The sequence below is a fragment of the Microcaecilia unicolor genome, chromosome 3 (assembly GCF_901765095.1).
Source record: "Microcaecilia unicolor chromosome 3, aMicUni1.1, whole genome shotgun sequence".
NCBI classification, from domain to species: Eukaryota; Metazoa; Chordata; class Amphibia; order Gymnophiona; family Siphonopidae; genus Microcaecilia; species Microcaecilia unicolor.
In genome coordinates, this window is record NC_044033.1 from 202,739,409 (window position 1) to 202,762,637 (window position 23,229).

A 23,229-nucleotide genomic window follows, 5' to 3' on the forward strand; every position below is an offset into this window, starting at 1 on the left:
GGCACCCAAATCAAATGTATGCCCTGGCAAGTCAGTTGATGGCAGAAAGGTGAGTTTGGAGGGGGGGGGGGGGGGGGGGGGGTGAGGATCAGAGCCTCCACTGCCGGCAAAGGTCCGTAAATTCTTCCCACCCTGCATGTATAGAGCTTCAGTCAGCCATTCTTCTTACCTGCTGCTTTCTCTTCTGTGGTTTTCCTATGCAGTCAGAGGGTTTTAAAATGTGTTTATATAACGAGGGGGTCCAATGCTCTTGTATGCTTAGGGCTAGCAAAAGGTTAATCCTGCCTGCCCCCTGGCCTACAGGGACTTGTAGTTCCTAAAATAATTAAGACTACAAGCCCCTATATGCAATGGGGTAAATCCAGCACTGGATCAACCTATGGGATGAATCTGGAGCTAGTTGGCAACCTTAGGTGTGGAAGAAAACCAGGCTGAGGTGAATTTGGTTATTGGTTTAAATACCTAGCATGCAAAAACCAGAATGGGCATAAGAAAAGGCAAACGCTCTGGGGGCACTTTCACTGTAATCATGAGATGACTCCATATCCCCATGGCTTTACCCATGGGGAAGTAATTTCTGATTTCCCTAACAGGAGCTGTTATTTGGCAACATGGAGTCTCCTGTTGCACAGTTTAAGGGCGGGGGAGGGGGGGGGGGGGGGAGGGGAAGGAGAGGACTGGTCTATGCCATGCCTGGAAATTTCTGCCTCTTCCCTCCGCACCGGGTACTTGCCTGGCAGGTTGTTCGTGTAGCCTCCGTCCATCAGTAAATTACCATCCTTGGGGTCACAGAGTGGCGGCAGGTACCCAGAGAGGGTCATGCTAGCTCTCGTGTACCGCCACAGTGAGCCTGACCGTGTGAGGGAACAAACGTAATCAGAAGAATAAGAGAAACCCAGAGTCCCCTGTGCAAATCCAGTACAGATAAAGAGAGAAAAACAGTAGAGAGAGGGAGGGAGAAAGGACGGTGGGGGACATCCCCCACCCCCTCCTCCTACACCTATCTCAGTCAGAGAAACCTGCACACCACTGCTGAGTGGGACAACAAATTAAGGCTTTCCCCAGCTGGCTTTCTGCAGAAGACCAAGCAGCAGATAGGTTCTTTTCAATCCCAAACTTATCAATCTCGCTTTGCCTCACACTTTGCACACTTGCTGCACTTACGGTCGCTCTGTGTGCAAAAAGAACTCCATGAAACTTGTTCAACCAAGCTTGTACTCCCAGATTTCCTGAGTCCCTCCCTCCTCTGCAGCATTCCTCCACTCCCCTGCCCTTAAACTTGTCCTAGTGCACTTAAACCCTTCCTTTTCAAACCAACAGTTTGCCCGAGGTGGTTTACAACAAAATTTGTTTTAAATACATTTCATAAAAATACAGTACATGGTACAAAACCAATATTGCCCTAAACCAGACTTGTTCCATCCCTCACTCTTAAAGAATGCAAACACTGCTAACCTACCCGGCTCCAGAAGGGACACCCCAGGCCTGTCCGGGATTTCTGACAACCCTATCCGGATGCATTATGGGATCAGCAGCACCAATTTCAGTGGATGGAATCAGGGACAACAAATAGCACAGTGCACTGGGGATCTGAATTGAAAACCAGGACTGGCTCAAAATGTCCCTACCACAAAGCTGGCAGTTATGAAAATTATCTAATTCAGGGGTGTCCTACCTAGGCTCTCGTCAGGTTGGGTTCCCCAATGAAATATGCATGAGATCTACTTGCATACAATGGAAGCAGTGCATGCAAATAGATCTCATGCATATTCATTAGGGAAATCCTGAAAACCTGACTGAATTGTAGCCCTCGAGGACCGAGGTTCGACAACCCTGATCTAATTGTTAACATTACCTGCTTAGTAAGGCGAGCCAGTGGTCGCAAAACGTGTGGATAGGTGGGTTCATACAGCTCAAAACCCTCTCCTATCTGTGTGCAAATAACCAGCTAATATTGCTCACTAGGCTTTTCAAAATTCCGCAGTGTCTCTGTTACTCTATTTGGGAGCTGCAGAGTAGAAATACAGGTCAAAGACACTACAGGTAATAATTTTTTTATTGGACTTACACAATACAATTGGAACTAACTTTTCAGAGCAACGTTCCCTTCATTAGGTCAGGCAACATTGTTCTTGAAAACTTGTCCAAGAGGTATTGACTTGGTCCTAAAAGAAATTGTAGCTGAGATCCTTCTGTGTGACTAAGATGGCAAACTCAGTACTCTGCTGATCCAGAAAGATAATTAGCCAGGTACTGGGTCGATATTTAAGAGCTAGGGTAAAGGAGCATCCATAAATGTCATTGGAGAAGGGATGTCAGACAGCTCTAGCGAGATGTCTATCCTAGAGGTTATAAAAGGCTCATCCTTCTAATGAAAGCAAAGATCAGGAAAAGGGGTGTCCACCAAGGCTGTCCCCTTCATCTATCATCCCACACAATCTTGAGGAACAGTCAGGCACAAGAATGATAAATCTCAGTAAAACCAACATGACTCGCACAGATGCCTATAGCTCCATGTTTTGCCCAAAATGCCTCTTCCTTTGGTGTGTGTGGAGGGAGGTAGAGTGATGGGGAGGAAGAAAGGTTGTTATCTTTCCAACTCCTCCTTTTATAAAAATAAATCTGTAAAAATAAATCCAGTACCCAGACTTAAACCACTTCCATGATCAATTATGAAGAAAATGGTTGAGAATGACACTGACCAACTTGTCTTCAAAGCTGACATCAAAGCATAAACCTGTCCTAAATCTGCTCTTTGCTAAGATCACTTATTCCACCCACCCCCACCCTCTTTATGTATCTGCTCAAAAGTGTGCAGGTTTCTCATAGACTAGGGTCCTAGGCCCTGGAGCATGGTGACAGCAACACATGTATGACCTCTCAAGCCAACCATCCACCTTCTAGCTCTGGCTGGAGGGGAAAGTAAGGTGCAGGGGTGGGGAGAAGCAGCCTGAACGCAACATGGCTTGGAAGAAGAAAGCTGCAGATTAAATCTGTGATATAAATGTTGATAATTTGGACAATGGTAGAAAAGGGAGCAGGGGGAGCTCATATAGCATAGCAAAGGAACAAGTGGAAGTTGGAATGAACCAATGACTGTATCCTCTCGGATACGGGAGAGTTTATCACAGTTGACGTCCAACGGCCTTCTCCTTCCAATCGGGGCATGCCACCTCCTTCCACTGTCCACCTTGGGTCAATGTATGAAGAGGAAACCAATGCTGACCTGGGACATTGTTAACATAGCAGCCATCCACAAGTAAGTGACTATCCATGGGGTCGCAGAGAGGAGGCAAATAGGGGGTGTAGGATGCGCTCGCCCTGACGTATCGCCACAAACTGCCTGCTGGATGAAGAGTGACATTAAATCAAAACAGAGAGAGAAGGCGAAGAGGAGGGAAAAGGGTGGGAGACAGGGAATGAGATTGTGATAGAGGCCACAGAAAAACAAACCACAGGCTACGGAAGGAGGGGAGTCTATGGTGGTTTTCCTATCAGCTACCAGATACAAAAAAAGACAACACAAGATATTGGGGGTGGGTGGGAAGGAGTCTTCTCCTGAGGACAGCAGGTATTAAATGGGGTTATGAAAAATGACCATCCTCTCTACCTGCAGTCCCACTGAATACTTAATCACTCTGCTCTACGTGCATGTTTTCACTGTCAGCGGTGTCTTCTTCTAACTACCCGCTCAGATACTCCTATCATCTACGATCATCCCAAGTCTTGCTACACTGGAAGTTGAGTGGAGTAGCCGCCTAATGGTTAGTGCAACAGGCTTTGAGCCTGGCGACCTGGGTTCAATTCCCACTGCAGCTCCTTGTGACCTTGGGCAAGTCACTCTCCATTGTCCCAGGTACAAAAACAGATTGTGAGCCCTCTAGGGACAGCAAAAGTACCTACACACAAAAGTGTACAGCGCTGCATACGTCTAGTAGCGCTATAGAAATGATTAGTAGTAGTACACTGGACAGAGGAGAAGTCAAAATCACTGCATCTAACAAGGATTTCTGGATGTTGCAGCAGTGCGGAAATCTGATTCCCCTATATCTCGCCGGACTCTAGGGGGTAATTCTATAAAGAAGGTGTTGACATTTACACATCAAATATGGCCGTCGATGACTAGAACACTGCACATATGTAAGTAAATGCCAAAATTCGGCTCAGCACTATTCCATAAATATGTGCCCCACCTTCCATAGTGTGTATTTTACAGATGGGTAGGACTCACACTTAACACTATAAGTTATACATGTATCTCTGGAATCTAGGCACGAGCATTTACACCAGATCTATGGATGGTGTCCTTGCACATAACCACTTTAATACATGTATATATTTGGTTTTATAGTATTGTAAAGTAAGCACCTACTTTTCTTTAGAGAGTAGGGCCTCTATTAGGTGACCCGTGAAGAGCAAACTCCCTCGTGCCCTTCCTTCTAAATGCACTGGGAGGGGTGTTTAATCATCCCAAAGGTAGACATCCTTGTGGAGCTACCAAGTAACTCTACAGCTAGTAAATTCTGGTTTGGAAGGTTTTTCCAGACCAGAAAAACCTTCCAAAATGTTTTCTGATGCAAGGAAAAAAAACAAAACAAAACAAAACAGAACAGAAAATTTGTAAACGTTTTAAAAAACCCACCAAAAAGTTTCAACGTTAATTTGTCAGTTGTGAATCCCATGACTGGGAGAAGGACAGTTAGGGTTAGCAATGGACTGTAGTTAGCCGATGCAAGGGAAGACGAGAAGGCAGGGAAGAAAACACACACACGCACACACACGCACGCAAGCAAGCTAGCAGCGCTCCAGCGAATAAAAGACAGCGCCAACAATGTCCCAGGTGAAACATAAGTACTAAAGGAGATGGCGAAACCCAAAAGATGGAGTTTTAAGCTGCAGCTGGTCAAACAGATGGCCAACCCTACTAGGGTAGACCACAGGCGCTATTATCCATAAGCAGCTAGCTCTGGTTTTTCACCCCTGGTGCAAATTGTGGTTCTGGTCTTTCATAATTGAAAACGGGAAACTGTCAGTCCAGAGATGTAAGGAAGAACAGGAGGGAGGGAAACTTCAGGTGCAATTTTTTCTTAAGTTAGCTACTCTTATTTCTATCTAACTCTTTACTCTTTTCTCTGTGTCTATGTCCCACCTCCACTTACACCCTATGCTGTCTATTAATAATGTATATTTTGTTGACAATGTAAACAGCATATGAAGCCATAATACTTTTAAAACAAATAGAAGGAAATATTTTTTTCACTCAACTAATAGTCATGCTCTGGAACTTGTTGCCAGAGGATGTGGTAGCAGCGGTTTAAAAAGGTTTTGGACAAGTTCCTGGAGGAAAGGTCCATACTCTGCTACTGAGATAGACATGGAGAAGCCACTACTTGCCCTGGGATGGGTAGCATGGAATGTTGACACTCTATGAGATTCTGAATGGAATCTTGTTACTCTTCAGGATTCCAGAATCTTGATATTCTTTGGGGTTCTATATGGAACGTTGGTACACTTTGAAATTCTGCATGGAATCTTGTTATTCTTTAGAATTCTAGAATCTTGCTACTCATTGGGGTTCTACATGGAATGTTGCTACTATTTGGGTTTCTGCTAGGTACTTGTGACCTGGATTGGCCACTGTTGGAAGCAGTATACTGGGCTATATGGACCAGTGGTCTCACCCAGTATGGCTAGTCTTATGTTAAATATTTGTACTCCTGTAATTGTCAATGGCCTATGTCGGGCTTATTCTTGCTGTACACCGTCTTATGTGAATTTCTTTAAAAAGACAGGAAACAAATCCAAATAAGTAACTAAAATAAAAAATAAAGTGGATCAGAGGAGCTGTAGGCATGTTTCCTCCGCCAGACTGTAACTTAACCAAAGCATTAAACACACCTCCAGTGTTCCTGCATCTTAGAACGGAGATAAGGGGAAGGGGAAGGGAAATGGGACTTGATATACTACCTTTCTGAGGTATTTTGCAACTACATTCAAAGCGGTTTATATGTACACAGGTACTTATTTTGTACCTGGGGCAATGGAGGGTTAAGTGACTTGCCCACAGTCACAAGGAGCTGCAGTGGGAATCGAACCCAATTCCCCAGGATCAAAGTCCGCTGCACTAACCACTAGGCTACTCCTCCACTCACCGACTGTTAGCAACCATTAGTTATTGTTGGTTTTAAATGTTGATTTGCTTGGACTAGCAGTCTGCTCCTCCACCTCCTTTCAGCTCAGTAGGGACTAGTCCCTACACGGCTAAGGGTAGTACAATCCTTCCTTCAGGGGGTTTTTCCCTTCTATTTTTAACCCTCTCATCTCACCAATCAATGCTTCGGTTTCAATTGTTTCACTGCGTTCTTAAAACTCCATCTGGCTTCAGTAAGTCAAGGGGAAATCAGAGAGGTGGGTGAGTGGATGTCAGGTGGGTTTAAAAAAAAAAAGAGGGGTGGGGAGAGGAAGAAGGCGAGAACGCTTCTGGTGTCAGAGGTGATCATATATCGTATAAATCAGTCGCAGTCAGTGGCTCCGTCGCCCTCAGCTGTTTACCTGAAATCCTGATCACCGACAGGAATAAGAACCACATGAATATTAATGTTATCAGAATCTTTGACCCCCATGGAAAGCAACGTGTGCTAAAATTTAGCCCTCTGGGGTTTACAAGCTCAGAGCACATGTCTGGTGCCTGTAACGACTAATCAACAGTCAGGGAAACATCTGTCCCTGGGTTTGAATCCTCAGCTCTGCCACTGATTTTGGGGTGAATTCCTTTGTCCTTTATTTCTTGGCTCTCTCAGTGGGTGCGGGTGGGGGGGGGGGGGGAAGAACCTTTACCTCCAAATCCATGACCTCTAATCTCCGGCCTTGCCACTGACTTTGTGTGTGTGACCCCTAAACAAGTCATTTTTAACTCCCTGTGTCTCAGTTCTAACATTTGGCTCTATTCTGTGTGTGTGAGGCATTGGGTGGAGTGCCTTTATCTCCATGTGCATGAGTTCTAATCCCCAGCTCTGTTCTATGTGTCAGCTTGGAGTTAAGTGTCATTATCTCCATGTGCATGAGCTCTAATCCCCAGCTCTGTCACCGACTCTGTGTGAGAGACATTGGGGTGGAGTGCCTTTATCTCCATGTGCATAAATTCTAATCCCTGACTCTGCCTCTGACTGTATCAAGTCACTTTTACCTGCTTATGCCTTGGTTCTAATCCCCAGCTCTGTCAACCTGGTGTGTGACCTGTGGACAAGTCTCTGGTGCCTCAGTTCTAACCCTCGGCTCCATCACTGACTGTGTGTGAGACCTTGGGGTGAACCATCTTTAGCTCCGCATGCATGAGTTCTAATCCTTGGCTCTATATTTGTGATCTTAGGGTGAATCACTTACCTTCCTGTGCCTCATATACTTGACACACTTGTTAATTTTCCGATCCCCCCCTTTTAAAACAAACACCTGCTGTAGGCTGCCCAGTAAAGTAACTACCTCCAAAAGGCATGAGAAGACCCAAGCCGGTGTCCCCAAAAGGCATGCAGAGGGTCACAGGTCGGCTTGAGAGCCGGGCTTTCAGTTTGGTAAACAGCATCTGGTGTGGACAGAAAAAATGGTGTCCAGCCCCTCTCCAGGCTTTAATTTGCACCTTCTGTTCTCAGCACGAACAGGCCAGAATTGTTTCAGGTTTTAATTTACAATATGTCTGGGCTGGAGAAGGGAGTGAGGGAACAGGGGTCTCCCAGAAGCGTTCTCCCTTGACTCAGGCTATCCTCACTTTACCCCTGGAGTCCTCCGTCCTTCCTCCTTCCCCTGCAGTCACTGCCTCTGCGATTCTGGTTACCTGTAGGATGAACCCAGCAGCTCTGCTGCAGGTCAGGTCAATTGCCTCCTCTTTATTTTTTTTTTTAATGTCTTATTCTTAGGTGTCCTTTTTTTGATCATGCTCAATTTACTTCTAATATTCGTATCCCAATTTTAAATGAAAGTCGACACCTTTAATTATGGCCAAGGTTGGGTTTTTTTTTTTTTTTGGGGGGGGGGGGGGGGAGGGTCTGAGTCCACAAGTTCCCCTCTTTGGCAGTTTATGCTGTATCCATGAATTAGTACAACACCTGCACGAGTGGGTGGGGGCTCTGATGATAATCAGTAGTTCCTTCCTACTCCCCCAACCCCAATTTATCTGGATTTATAATGATGGAAGAAGGTGTGGCAAACCAGGTCACAGCGGTTCCCAAATCCCCACAGTCAATCAAGGCTTCAAGATATCTTCCGTGAATATGCAAAAGAGATTTCCATGTGAAAATTAACTCTATAGCCTAGGCATTAACATTTATGCACAAAACTGTTCCGAATGTGAACAGATTAATACATATCTGTGCACTTATATGCATAACTGTTTAGAATGAGCAAATATACACATATCTGTGCACTTATATGCATAACTGTTTAGAATGAGCAAATATACACATATCTGTGCACTTACATGCATAACTGTTTAGAATATGAGCAAATACACACATCTGAGCACTTATGCACATAACTGTTGAGAACGCTATCAAATACATCTGTGCACTTATGCGAACAGAATATGACCAAATACATATCTGTGCACTTCACAGGCATAACTGATTAGAATGTGAGCTAATATACACATCTGTGCACTTATGTGCACAGAATACAAACAAATATGCACATATCTGTGCACTTATGCACCTATATTCCAGCATGCTGCTTGATTGCTATTTTGCAAATAGGGGGGAGCTGGGGTGGGATACTGCCAGGACTCCCAGACTGTGTGACTTGATGACTTTGGGCCTTCTGTGTGATGATCAATTGAAATTTAATCTCCAGGTTACAAAAATGGTACAATCTTGTTACTTTCAAATGAGAATGATAAGGCAGTTAAGGTCTATTCTAACTAAATCAAATTTGGCAAAAGTGATGCATACATTAGTTACCAGCAGGTTGGACTACTGTAATTCTGTTTTTCAGAGGCTAACCCAGGTCAGCCTAGAGATTGCATTTGGTACAAAACACTGCAGCTCGCTTACTCACAGGTAAAAAGAAATGTGATCATTATCACTCCTGTTTTGGCTGAGCTGCACTGGTCACCTGTACCAGCACGAATCCATTTTAAGATTCTGTGTCTGGTTTTGAAAGCCTTTCGCCTGGGTGTACCTGTCTATCTCTCCGCATGAATTAATCAGTATGTACCACCTAGGAGATTATGTTCTTCTTAACTGACTCTGTTAGAATTTCCCCCTTTGACTACAATTAAGTTGTGTCCGCTATGAACTGAACATTTTCCCATTTTGGACCCTGTTATCTGAGCATATAAGAAGCCTAACTATTTGCAGTTTTGCAAAGCTGTGAAAACATGGCTTTATACTCAGTGTTAGACTTGTTTATCAGAAATTAACAGATCTGATATAATGTGAATAGGATGATTCAAATATTTGCACTGTAATTACCACTTCTACTGTATTGTAATTTTTGTACATTATATTTTTATGTTGTTTTACTGTAATGCTGTAAACCGCTTAGGTGCCTTTCAGTGTAAAGCGGTTTATATCAAATGTATAAATCTAATCAAATCAAACCACAAATTACGCATGTCCCTGTTGCAATTACATAGTCCTATGGTTGGCATGATTGCTGGGCAATTCTATGATAAAGGAAAGAAGGCACCCACTTTCCTTTATAGAGCAAGCTCTTACCGAGAACTGCCCCACAGCGGGGTTCCAATGGATGCCTGTTCCCGGAGGATATCCTGAAAACCTGGCTGACTGTGGGGTCCTCAGGACGAGTTGTGACATCTGAGCATGGACCTAGTTATACTGCCAAAACTCCTTAGCAGTATGAGGGGAGGGATGGGTGCAGCTTCTCAACCCCCCCTCTTTAACATCCCCCCTCCGCCACCTATGCCAGAATTGTAAAAGCCCCTGCTGAAAAGAGGAATCTCCAATAGGTGGCGCAGATTTTAACCAGAACTGATGGCGCAGGACCATAGAGGAGTGAAGAAGAGAACGGCACAAGAAGCGAGAGACGCTCATTAGCTGTGGCTAATGAATGTCGCTGAGGGATTAGGCTGTATTATAACAGAGACGGACAAGAGACTGCACACAGCCCCAGTCCTTCCATGCATCTGGTTATAGTCACAGTACAAAGTGAGACACCAAAACTCGCCTTTTCCCACCCTCTTAGGCCCCTCCCAGTAAGGATGCAGCCTGAGACTTGCATGCTGCTGGCCGGAGGGCATCAAGGATCCTCTCCAGTGTGCACATGGGGGTGAAAGCCCCAAAATGTCCCCATTTCTGACTCATGTGGGCTCAGCTGGTATGTGTATATCGTGCAACAGAACAGCATTATACATCACTGTGTGAAACAATGAAGACGTTCCAACAGCAGGTAAAGTTGCTGATAAAGAAGTGAAAAAACTACAGTGGGAAGAAGAGTTTAAGTTTCTGCTACCTTGCAACTTCACATTTATTTTTTAAATTAAGAAACATTTTTCTTTTCCACATGGAAAGGTCAATTGTTTAGGCAGTCTGTATCGTAGCTAGAGATAGACGAGTCAGAAAATGTGGCAGACAAGCCTCGATTGCTCGAGAGAGACTGGCTGCACACTGGGGAGTTTCCCTGTCCACTGAGTCCTATGTAAATTAAAGCACTCCTCGGAACATTTTGGCAACCAAGTAGGGAAGACGGAGAATCTGTCCCTTTCTGTGCATCCTGAGCTCCTGAAGCACTCTTCCCATGAAATGTGACCGCTCCAGCCAGTTTCCCTCCAGAATAAGGGCAACTTTATCCTCTCCTCTGCCCCTCCCCTCAGCTCCTCTTCTGGAAGAGCTTGGGGGAAGCTGCTTTCGCACAAGGTCTCAGACTGCTCCTTTCTAGGTCCCCTTGAACAGTGTCCCTTTATCGCCCGGGGCGGATCCTAGTCACATGCAGTGTCTGAGAGCACCAATTCCAGCACAAAAAAAAAAAAAAAAAGAGAGAGAGAGAGAGGTTTCAACCACTGAGGTGCAGAAACCTCTCCTGCAATTGAGGTTAAAACATGCTGGAATCCTGAACAGGAAGCACAGTGCCAAAACAGTATCTGGGAGACTGCGTGGAAACGTGCAGGGTGCGAGACCTGTAAAAATCCATGGGTGTTAATATTCAGCCAGCGACGCTCAGCGTTTCACCAATTCCACTGGCACTATGCCCAGAAATTTAATGCCAGGCTATGGCCGAGTTTGTGGAACCAGCTACGCCAAAGTCCATTAAGTGCGAAATTCAGCACTTAACCAGCTATGGGGCACTGAATACTCTTATGTGGCCTTATTTACGCTGTGACCTTGGCCGGTTAAATGCTGCATATCAGCATTTAACCGATTGAGTGCCAACTCCACCCCCCAAAATAACCGACTACGCGTTAAGCGCTAACCAGTCATTTTTCTATGGCATAACCGGCTAAGTCCTGCTGAAAATAACTGGTTAGCCCGAAGAAGTGATTCAACCGGCCAGGAGCTGTTTCTGGCCTGTTAAATCGCTTTGAATATCGGCCCTGTTGTGGGTTTTTTTTGGCTGAACAGGTGAACTTGGCATCTGCTGACCATAGAGTCAGAACAGGCTCCAGAGAGATAACAGCACTCCCTCCTCAATGTAGGATGGCACATCACTGAAATCAAAAGAAGGGGCGTGCTCGGGGGGAAACAAGAGGGTTTTTAAAAATTTCTAACTCCTCAGTTTGCTGTCCCCAAGTCACCTACCAAATTCCTAGAAGCGATGGCCATCACAAGAGAGCGGGTGACTGGTCCAGCTTTGGTTGTTGTGTCAGGTGTGATGACATCACACACACATACACAGAGTGAACCAATCAGATGCCATGTCAGGTGTCATGTGATCTAGGTCATTGCTCTGAACATGGCTGCTCCCAGAGGACTTAGCTTAAAGGTACGGGAGGCAAAACAAATCTACTTTTGATACTATAACTATATACACATACCCCCGGATTCTATACATGGCACTCAAAGTTGCACGCACAAATTTAACAGAGTAACGAGCCAATCAGCTATCGATTATTGAAACTACTTAGCAACAATTTGGATTTGCGTGCACACCTTGCTAGGCAATATTTTATAAAGATGTGTGCATAAATCTTTTAGCATGTAACTGAACAGGTGCATGGTTACCGGAGAGGCGTTCACTAATGCATGCACTATTACAGAATTCGAGGAGTTACACCAGATTTCAGTTGGTGTAAATCTTCCTGCCTCTTTTTTTCAGTGCCCAAATGTGGGTATCATTTACTGAATCTAGTTCACAGTGTGCATTTTTCCTTGAATAAAAGTTTTAAAGAGCTGTTTCTGCTGTGCTGAACTGCTACTTTGGGGAGCCCGATAATGTCATTTTGTAATCACCCAGCTCTGATAGGCATAGCTGTGCTTCCCACCAAGTCCTCACACTCGGCAGGAACCAAGTACCCAGGGACACTGATCAAGAAGGCAAATAAATAAAATATAAAATTTTTTAAAAATCAAAATGAAAACATAACTGAAAATGTTCCTACCAACGTACCGTCTTTATGGACTCGCATCTCGGAAGCGCTGATATCAGTCGTCACGTTGAAATATGGGAGCCACAGATCCTTTGGGGAAAAAAATTAAACGGAAAGACGAAATGTTATAATGTAGTGCAATTGACTGTTCTGGTGGGACCTGGCATGTCTCCCACAGGATTGTAACCCCCTACCCTACCGGGTCACTATACCATCACGGCCCCATAACTCACTGTTCTGGATTGACTTCATACTGTCTTTGTGGGGCACTTTTGAGAGCTTCTTGTAGTAAAACTGTGCAAAACACGTCAAAACCTCAGGAGTCCAAAAACAATTAGGAAGGAGAAAAAAGTCCACAAAAGAAACTTGCCCCTGACAAGGTGGCAGACTTTGACCAAAAGAAAATGCTTTCCTTCAACTCCTAGAGTTCCCACCTAAGAAGATCAACAAACCATTTGCAGTGAGACCTTTTCATTCACTAGACAGACAGTTTATCAGCTGATATGTCTTTGGCGAGCTACACCTTAACCATACTGGTCTTTAGTAGCCTAGTGGATAGTGCAGTGGACTTTGATCCTGGGGAACTGAGTTCAATTCCCACTGCAGCTCCTTGTGACTCTGGGCAAGTCACTTAACCCTCCATTGCCCCTGGTACAAAGTAAGTACCTGAATATATGTAAACCACATTGAATGTAGTTGCAAAAACCTCAGAAAGGCGGTATATCAAGTCCCATTTCCCTTTATCTGCTATCTTTTACAGAATGGCCCACCCAGCCTGGTCAGAACCAAACTCTCCACTTTTGGTTAAATGGACATACAAGTTTCCATATGGAATGCAATGTGCATGCCTTCCCCTCCTCCATATCTCTCATTTAACCTATTTCAAGTTGTACCGCTGCCTTTAAGTGTTGCAACTTCCACTCTGTACAGGTTACATACAAGTAAAGAGTTTATACAACGACTCAGTATTAAGGCTGCAATTAGGTTGTATGAAATGTTAAGATATTTTTCTCTTGGACTAACTGAACCACTTTTGCTACATTCTTTCGAGTGCTGTGCTCCATTTACTGAGTTAGTTCAAAAAGAGTGATTTGGGGTAATATACTGGGGTCTTAAGGGACTCATTCAAATCCTGCTTCTTCCAAGGGGTGTGCCTTCTGCTCCTGGCCAAGTCACTTTTTTTCTCTTGCTGGCTCAGATACCCGCATGATTATTTTTACAATTACTAACCACGACATCCATAAAATGCTCAAGTGAAAGACAAATTTCTGTTATTTAAACTTTAATCTCCACCACAGCCCAGGAGGAGAGAATGGGTGGCTCTGGCTTACTTCTAGACTGAGCCACCCACATTACAGGACACCTACCTCAATCTGCTTGTCCTGAAAGACCTTATAAATGCTGGTGTTGAAAGCTGACCCGGAAAACATGGAGGTGATTGGATAGGTCAGGTCCAGCACAGTCTTGAATACGGAATTCATGTTCTAAAAATATCAAGAGGAAATGGTGCCAGTTTTCCTTCACGAGAGGCAGAGACAGCCCCCCCCCCCCCCCCCCCCCCAGAAAAAGAAACATCTAGACAGATGTGTGACTTCCAGCATTCATCCACTCAGCCTAACGCTGGCACTTTTCTGAGCGGTCACTGTGATGTGGTTACGTTCTGCTTGTAGCCAATATCAGCAAAGGAGAAATTAGATCTTACCTGCTAATTTGCTTTCCTTTAGTCCCTCCGGACCGGACCAGGATTGGACTGATGGGTTGTGCTCGCCTACCAGCAGGTGGAGACTGAGAAAAACTCTGACTCTAGAGAGCCAATAGGAGCCCTGGCCATGTGACCTTAGCCTCAGTATTTGAATAACAAAGCAGGAAAGAAAGAAAGACCTTCTGTGCCGTATGGAATCCTAGCAGCCACAAAGCACTCGCAATGCCAAGTATCAGAGCTCACCAGCAACTCTCATGGTTCGATTTGTATTACAGCTCACCAGCAACTCTCACCAGAGAAGTGGTATGGCTCACTTGTAATATAGCTCACCAGCAACTCTCCCCAGAGAAGTGGTATGGCTCACTTGTAATACAGCTCACCAGCAACTCTCCCCAGAGAAGTGGTATGGCTCACTTGTAATATAGCTCACCAGCAACTCTCCCCAGAGAAGTGGTATGGCTCACTTATAATATAGCTCACCAGCAACTCTCACCAGAGAAGTGGTATGGCTCACTTGTCTTATAGCTCACCAGCAACTCTCACTAGAGAAGTGGTATGGCCCACTTAAGATTTTATATATATTCCATCAACTGAGCTCAGCCACAACTCTCACCAGAGAAGTGGTATGGCGTATTTAAGGTTTATATATAGATTCCAGCAACTGAGCTCACCAGCAACCACCAGAGAAGTGGTATGGACCACGTAAAGTTTTGTATATATATAGTATTGTTCCACGAATCGTAAAGGAATGAATACACTTCCTACTTAATAAAAGAAGCTAAAGAGTTGAGAGAACATGGGAGGGGCCTAGTCCGGTCCGGAGGGACTAAAGGAAAGCAAATTAGCAGGTAAGATCTAATTTCTCCTTCCTTAGCGTCGCTCCGGACCGGACCAGGATTGGACTGATGGGAAGTACCAAAGCAGTAATCTGAAGGGAGGGACCCTATGAAAACTGCAGAGAAATGTTCATGCTGCATAGGCCACCTGGCGACAACTAACATGTAGTGTGTCCCAATGAGCAAAATAAAATGAAACTAGGACTAAGTTGCCACCTTACCAATGTGCACCGAGCGCACCAAAAATCGCTGTAGTAAGAATAGAGCCCGCTTCTGAAGTTGTGGAATATGTTGTAATACGCTGTGGAACTGCCCTCTCAGTGAGAAGAGAAATACACATTCTCATTTCCTTGATCCGTCGAGATATAGCGGGTTAGAAACAATCAAACCCTTACGCCTACTGGCTAGAAGGACAAAACCAATAAGAAAAAACTGATTGGGAAAGGTGAAAACTCTAAACTACAGCAGACCGAAAAGAAGTTACCAAACGTAGAAGTATTCCACACATAGATCTACTTGCTGCAATGGCTACTAGGAAACACTGCTTGAAGAGGAAAACTTTATAGAAAAGTTATGGCTACTAGAAAACAGTGGTTTAAGAGAAAGACCTTAAAGAAAAAACAATGGCTACTAGAAAGCGGAGCTTTAAGAGGAAAAACCTTAAAGGACACCAGAAGAAAAAACAGCCCAAAAAGAGGACCTACGAGAGCTGAAAGATTAAGATTTGATTTGAAGAGGATTTCGGCCTGTCAGGCGAAGGAGACTAATAACCTTAAAGTAAACGAGAACTTCCAAAAAGACGAGGCCTTATCGGACCTCAGAAACAGGAAAAAACTGCAAACTGCAGGAGAAAAGAGAGTAATCCTTTATGAAAACCAACAAAAAATGAACCGCCACATAGAAAGAACTACTGAAGCAGAGCCAAAACCGATGACCAAATAAAGCCTGATATGGAAGAAAGATGGAATTTTTCTTTTTTTTTAAATATAAGCCAACACCTAGTGAGTTGACGGAAGAAACGCATATAGAAGGTTGAAAAACCCCTGCTGGACGATGGCGTCTGTCCCTGTCTCCGTCAAGACTGTTGCTGAACGGAAGAAGCAAGAAATGTTCGTGAGCCTGAAGGCAAAAAGAGATAGCCCTGAAGTGCCGCAGTGAGGAAGTAAGGCTGAAAAGATGAGAGTCCATTCACCTGAATGCAGGGTGAGACAACTAAGAAAAAATGATTACAAACTCAAGAGTATACTCTTAACTCCTCCTTGGCGGATGACATAACCCATTGCCATGGCAAAGACCAACACAGCTCTCTCCGCCTTGTTTGTCAGTAGGGAAAACAAAATTCACCCGAAGGTAAACAAATTGCTGTGGTCCCCCAGAAAAAAATATATACAAACAAGCTTCTGCCAAAAGTGTACTGCACGAAGAATCCCTATGACGGAACTAAGGTTCTTGAGATAACTAGATGACACTTAAATAGCGCGATTGATGACCCTGAGATTCCCAATAGGATGAAGAAAAATTCCTTCTTGGGAACTAGAAAGTAAAATTGCATTCTGCAGAACAGAGCGAGGAAATGGCTGAAGGCCCAAGGTCACCAAGAAAAATATAAACTGGGATGTTTGCAGAGAAGACAAAAGACTCTGCGCCAACCTGACTAAACAAAGAGAAAATTAGAGATATCTGCAGAAAACTTGAAGGAGCCGAGAGCGTTTACAGTCTGGCGCTGCGAAAAACCGGCTGCAGCCTCCCCTGACTGGCGATACTCTCGCCACCCGAAAAAAAACAACTTGTCGTGCCCAATTCTTTTTTTTTTTTTTTATAAGCCTGCGCCCGCTGTCCAAACGCGAGGGAACGGAGGGAGAAATTCTGAGAAAGAAAGTGGCTCGTTAAAGGCCCTGTCAACATTATTTTCTTCCATTTCCTCCCCCTCTTGTTGTTTTTTTTTTTAACACAGCTAAATTAGCAAAGAAAAAACACTCATGAACAAAAGAATAACCCAGAGCTGTCTGCCCGGTAGAAAACTGGGGATTGTCTTTTTTTTTTTTTTTTTTAAACAGCTAAGCCTGCTCGTTAAAAAGCTGGGGAAAGAAAATACTTGAACCCTCCTAAAATGGCTGCCTCTCCCAAAGACCATACACTTTGCTAAACAAAGGGTAGTCCTTCCCAGCTAAGTATGGGAGATGGGGAGGGACTCGGGGCACCCGAGTGTAACACCCCCAGAGGCTGTAAAAGAAAGAAAAGAAAACCTTATCTGTCCAGCGTCTAATGGAGAATTCCTAGGCACAGAAGGAGAAGTAGCAATATTGTTTTTATTATTAGCCTCTAAAAGAGAAAGAAAGAGACTAAAGGGCTCGCTTCCTACCTGCTGGGAGACTGAGAAAATACTGAGGCTAAGGTCACATGGCCAGGGCTCCTATTGGCTCTCTAGAGTCAGAGTTTTTCTCAGTCTCCACCTGCTGGTAGGCGAGCACAACCCATCAGTCCAATCCTGGTCCGGTCCGGAGGGACGCTAAGGAATGCATAGTCGCTGTCCCAGGTGGGCTGTGTGCCCACATAAGAATGTGTCCTTCTGGGCTGAAGGATAGTTCATAGCACTGTCGATTTAAAACGGCAGCTAGTTTAAAGAACTCTCTTCCATTTAATCTAGGGCATTTAATATAATTAATTAAATGCCCTAGATTAAAGGCAGATAAAGACCTGTACGGTCCATCCAATCTGCCCAACAAGATAAACAAATTATCTTCTTAAAGATAATTATGTTATCTTTAAAAAGAAATTAAAAAACATTGTTATTCTCTAAATATGTAATAAGAAGTGATATAGTGAATGATACATATCTGTAGCAGGTGTTCTCCGAGGACAGCAGGCTGATTGTTCTCACGACTGGGTGACGTCCGCGGCAGCCCCCACCAACCGGAAGAAGCTTCGTGGGCGGTCCGCACGCAGGGCACGCCCACCGCGCATGCGCGGCCGTCTTCCCGCCCGTGCGCGACCGTTCCTGCTCAGTTGAATGACAAGCAAAGGAATGAGGAAAAAACGCAACTCCAAAGGGGAGGAGGGAGGGTAGGTGAGAACAATCAGCCTGCTGTCCTCGGAGAACACCTGCTACAGGTATGTATCATTCACTTTCTCCGAGGACAAGCAGGCTGCTTGTTCTCACGACTGGGGTATCCCTAGCTCTCAGGCTCACTCAAAACAAGAACCCAGGTCAATTGAACCTCGCAACGGCGAGGATACAACAGAAAATTGACCTACGAAGAACAACTAACTGAGAGTGCAGCCTGACCAGAACAAATGCGGGTCCTGGAGGGTGGAGTTGGATTTACACCCCAAACAGATTCTGCAGCACCGACTGCCCGAACCGACTGTCGCGTCGGGTATCCTGCTGGAGGCAGTAATGTGATGTGAATGTGTGGACAGATGACCACGTTGCAGCCTTGCAAATCTCTTCAATAGTGGCTGACTTCAAGTGGGCCACTGACGCTGCCATGGCTCTAACACTATGAGCCATGACATGACCCTCAAGAGCCAGCCCAGCCTGGGCGTAAGTGAAGGAAATGCAATCTGCTAGCCAATTGGAGATGGTGCGTTTCCCGACAGCGACCCCTAGCCTGTTAGGGTCGAAAGAAACAAACAATTGGGCGGACTGTCTGTGGGGCTGTGTCCGCTCCAAGTAGAAGGCCAATGCTCTCTTGCAGTCCAAAGTGTGCAACTGACGTTCAGCAGGGCGGGTATGAGGCCTGGGGAAGAATGTTGGCAAGACAATTGACTGGTTAAGATGGAACTCCGACACCACCTTCGGCAGGAACTTTGGGTGGGTGCGGAGCACTACTCTGTTGTGATGAAATTTGGTATATGGAGCATGAGCTACCAGGGCTTGAAGCTCACTGACCCTATGAGCTGAAGTAACTGCCACCAAGAAAATGACCTTCCAGGTCAAGTACTTCAGATGGCAGGTATTCAGTGGCTCAAAAGGAGGTTTCATCAGCTGGGTGAGGACGACGTTGAGATCCCATGACACTGCAGGAGGCTTGATAGGGGGCTTTGACAAAAGCAAGCCTCTCATGAATCGAACGACTAAAGGCTCTCCAGAGATGGCTTTACCTTCCACACGATAATGGTAAGCACTAATCGCACTAAGGTGATTCCTTACTGAGTTGGTCTTGAGGCCAGACTCTGATAAGTGCAGAAGGTATTCAAGCAGGTTCTGTGCAGGGCAAGAACGAGGTTCTAGGGCCTTGCTCTCACACCAAACGACAAACCTCCTCCACTTGAAAAAGTAACTCTTTTTAGTGGAATCCTTCCTAGAGGCAAGCAAGACACGGGAGACACCCTCAGACAGACCCAACGCAGTGAAGTCTACGCCCTCAACATCCAGGCCGTGAGAGCCAGGGACTGAAGGTTGGGGTGCAGCAACGCTCCATCGTTTTGCGAAATGAGAGTCGGAGAACACTCCAATCTCCACGGTTCTTCGGAGGACAACTCCAGAAGAAGAGGGAACCAGATCTGACGGGGCCAAAAAGGCGCTATCAGAATCATGGTGCCGCGGTCTTGCTTGAGCTTCAGTAAGGTCTTCCCCACCAAAGGTATGGGAGGATAAGCATACAGGAGGCCGGTCCCCCAATGAAGGAGAAAGGCATCCGACGCTAGCCTGCCGTGTGCCTGAAGTCTGGAACAGAACAGAGGCAGCTTGTGGTTGGTCTGAGAGGCGAAAAGGTCCACCGAGGGGGTGCCCCACTCTCGGAAGATCTTGCGTACCACTCTGGAATGGAGCGACCACTCGTGCGGTTGCATGACTCTGCTCAGTCTGTCGGCCAGACTGTTGTTTACACCTGCCAGGTATGTGGCTTGGAGGAGCATGCCGAATTGGCAAGCCCAACGCCACATCCCGACAGCTTCCTGACACAAGGGGCGAGATCCGGTGCCCCCCTGCTTGTTGGTGTAATACATTGCAACCTGATTGTCTGTCCGAATTTGGATAATTTGGCAGGACAGCCGATCTCTGAAAGCCCTCAGTGCGTTCCAGATCGCTCGGAGCTCCCGGAGGTTGATCTGCAGATCCTTTTCCTGGAGGGACCACAGACCCTGGGTGTGGAGCCCATCGACATGAGCTCCCCACCCCAGGCGAGATGCATCCGTCGTCAGCACTTTCGTGGGCTGTGGAATTTGGAATGGATGTCCCAGGGTCAAATTGGTCCGAAATGTCCACCAGAGCAGTGAAGTGCGGCAACTGGTGGAGAGGCGGATGACATCTTCTAGATTCCCGGTGGCTTGGAACCACTGGGAAGCTAGGGTCCATTGAGTAGATCTCATGTGAAGACGAGCCATGGGAGTCACATGGACTGTGGAGGCCATATGACCCAGAAGTTTCAACATCTGCCGAGCTGTGACCTGCTGAGACGCTCTGGTCTGCGAAGCCAGGGACAGGAGGTTGTTGGCCCTCGCTTCGGGAAGGAAGGCCTGAGCCGTCTGGGTATTCAGCAGAGCTCCTATGAATTCCAGAGACTGGGTTGGCTGGAGATGGGACTTTGGGTAATTTATCACAAACCCCAGCAGCTCCAGGAGTTGAATAGTGCACTGCATGGACCGGAGGGCTCCTGCCTCCGAGTTGTTCTTGACCAGCCAATCGTCGAGATATGGGAACACGTGCACTCCCAGCTTGCGTAGATACGCCGCCACCACCACGAGGCACTTTGTAAACACCCGTGGGGCAGAGGCGAGCCCAAAGGGCAGCACACAATACTGAAAGTGCCGTGCGCCCAGGCGGAATCTGAGATACTGTCTGTGAGCTGGCAGTATCGGGATGTGAGTGTATGCGTCCTTTAAATCCAGGGAACATAGCCAATCGTTTTTCTGAATCATTGGCAGAAGGGTGCCCAAGGAAAGCATCCTGAACTTTTCTTTGACCAGGAATTTGTTCAGGCCTCTCAGGTCTAGGATGGGGCGCATCCCCCCTGTTTTCTTTTCCACAAGGAAGTACCTGGAATAGAATCCCTGCCCTTCCTGCCCGGGTGGTACGGGCTCGACCGCATTGGCGCTGAGAAGGGCGGAGAGTTCCTCTGCAAGTACCTGCTTGTGATGGGAGCTGAAGGATTGAGCTCCCGGAGGACAATTTGGTGGAAGGGAGGCCAAATTCAGGGCGTATCCGCACCGCACTATTTGGAGAACCCACTGGTCGGAGGTTATGAGAGGTCACCTTTGGTGAAAAAATTTCAACCTCCCTCCGACTGGCAGGTCGTCCGGCACGGACACTTGGAGGGCGGCTATGTTCCCGTGGATCCAGTCAAAAGCCCGTCCCCGGCTTTTGCTGTGGAGGCGCAGGGGGCTGCTTAGGCGCACGCTGTTGACGAGAACAAGCGCGCTGGGGCTGTCCCTGTGCCTGTCGAGGCCTTCGGGCCGGCTGGGTGTACCTACGCTTGGCAAAAGCAGAGGGCGCAGCCTGCCGGGCCCGGGAAAAACGTCCACCTGCTGAGGTGGGTGCTGAAGGCGCCCGGTGGGAGAGCTTGTCGAGGGCGGTTTCCCGCTGATGCAGTTGGTCCACCAGCTGCTCGACCTTCTCGCCAAAAATATTATCCCCCCGGCAAGGGACGTCGGCCAGTCTCTGCTGGGTGCAGTTGTCCAGGTCAGAGGCACGCAGCCATGAGAGCCTGCGCATCACTATACCTTGGGCCGCAGCACGAGATGCCACGTCACAGGTGTCATAGATACCCCTGGACAGGAACTTTCTGCACGCCTTCAGCTGCCTGACCACCTCCTGATAAGGCCTGGACTGCTCCGGCGGGAGCTTATCAACCAGGTCCGCCAGTTGCTTCACAGTGTTCCGCATGTGGATGCTCGTGTAGAGCTGGTAAGATTGGATGCGGGTCACGAGCATGGAAGATTGGTAGGCCTTCCTCCCAAACGAGTCCAGAGTGCGAGACTCCCGCCCCGGGGGCGCCGAGGCGGTATCCCTCGAACTCCGTGCCCTCTTGAGAGCAGAATCCACGACCGCCGAGTCATGGGGCAATTGGGGCCGCATTAACTCTGGGTCCGAGTGGATTCTGTACTGGGACTCAGCTTTCTTGGGAATGGTGGGATTAGATAATGGTCTCATCCAGTTCCGAAGCAGTGTCTCTTTGAGGACATTGTGCAACGGCACCGTGGAGGACTCTCTAGGTGGTGATGGATAGTCGAGAACCTCGAGCATCTCAGCCCTCGGCTCATCCACAGAGACCACGGGGAAGGGAATGCAAATGGACATGTCCCTTACAAAGGAGGCAAAGGAGAGGCTCTCAGGAGGCGAGAGCTTCCTCTCTGGTGAAGGCGTGGGGTCAGAGGGAAGGCCCACAGACTCCTCTGAGGAGAAATATCTGGGGTCCTCCTCTTCCCCCCACGAGGCCTCTTCTTCGGTATCGGACATAAGCTCATGTAGCTGAGTCCTTAACCGGGCCCGGCTCGACGTCTAGGCACCGAGGCCTCGGTGTCGTTGAGCGGTGGACTCCTGCGCCGGCGGGGACGAAGCTCCCTCCATCGACGTCGACTCCACCTGCGTGGCGGTCGAGACCGGCGCCGCAAGCGGCGGCGGTGTCAAAGGCCTCGGCACCGGGCTAGAGCTCGCCGGCGCCACAGTCAACGGCGCCGAGGGCGCAAGCACCCCCGGCGCCGGCACAGCCTGGCGCATCAGCCCTTCCAGGATCCCCGGAAGGATGGCTCGGAGGCACTCGTCCAGGCCCGCTGTCGGAAAAGACGGGGGGGGGGGGGGGGGGGGCCGGTAGAGGTGTCGGTGCCGGAAGCTGCTCGGGTCCAGGAGACTGCACCGAAGTGCTGGGACCCTGACGCGTCGGTACCTCCACTACCGAAGGGGACCTCTCCTCTCGACGCTTCGGCGTCGACTCCTCGCCGGCACCGAGAGCCGGATGCATCGAAGGCGACCGATGACGGTGCTTCTTTGATTTTTTGCGGTGCCCATCATCGGCGCCAGGTGGAATGGAGGAGGAGGAGGTCGATCCCCCTCGGTCTCGAGGGACCGGGTCAGACAGGGTTCGGTCCCGAGGGCCATGGGCAGAGGGAGTGACCGGGGCCGATTGCCCACGCGGCCTCTCACCCCTACCCTCACCGGAGGACCGGCGGGCCGACGGGACCTGTGCTCCTGGGGTCGATGCCATCGGTGCCGATTTCGCGGA

The 23,229-nt window shown here is 47.4% G+C and overlaps 1 protein-coding gene across 5 annotated transcripts in view; it reads right to left on the reverse strand.

Moving 5' to 3' along the window:
* Positions 1–23,229, reverse strand: part of PNPLA6 (patatin like phospholipase domain containing 6) — a 145,949-nt gene that overhangs the window by 23,379 nt on the left and 99,341 nt on the right. For 4 of the 5 annotated variants that reach the window (XM_030197165.1, XM_030197164.1, XM_030197167.1 and 1 more), the window contains 3 exons: positions 13,897–14,013; positions 12,550–12,619; positions 734–850 (listed from right to left, as the gene is read on the reverse strand). In XM_030197165.1, the coding sequence (XP_030053025.1) occupies positions 734–850; positions 12,550–12,619; positions 13,897–14,013 (304 nt within the window). The remainder of the gene's footprint in view (positions 1–733; positions 851–12,549; positions 12,620–13,896; positions 14,014–23,229) is intronic. The other variant, XM_030197166.1, reaches the window with a different exon arrangement.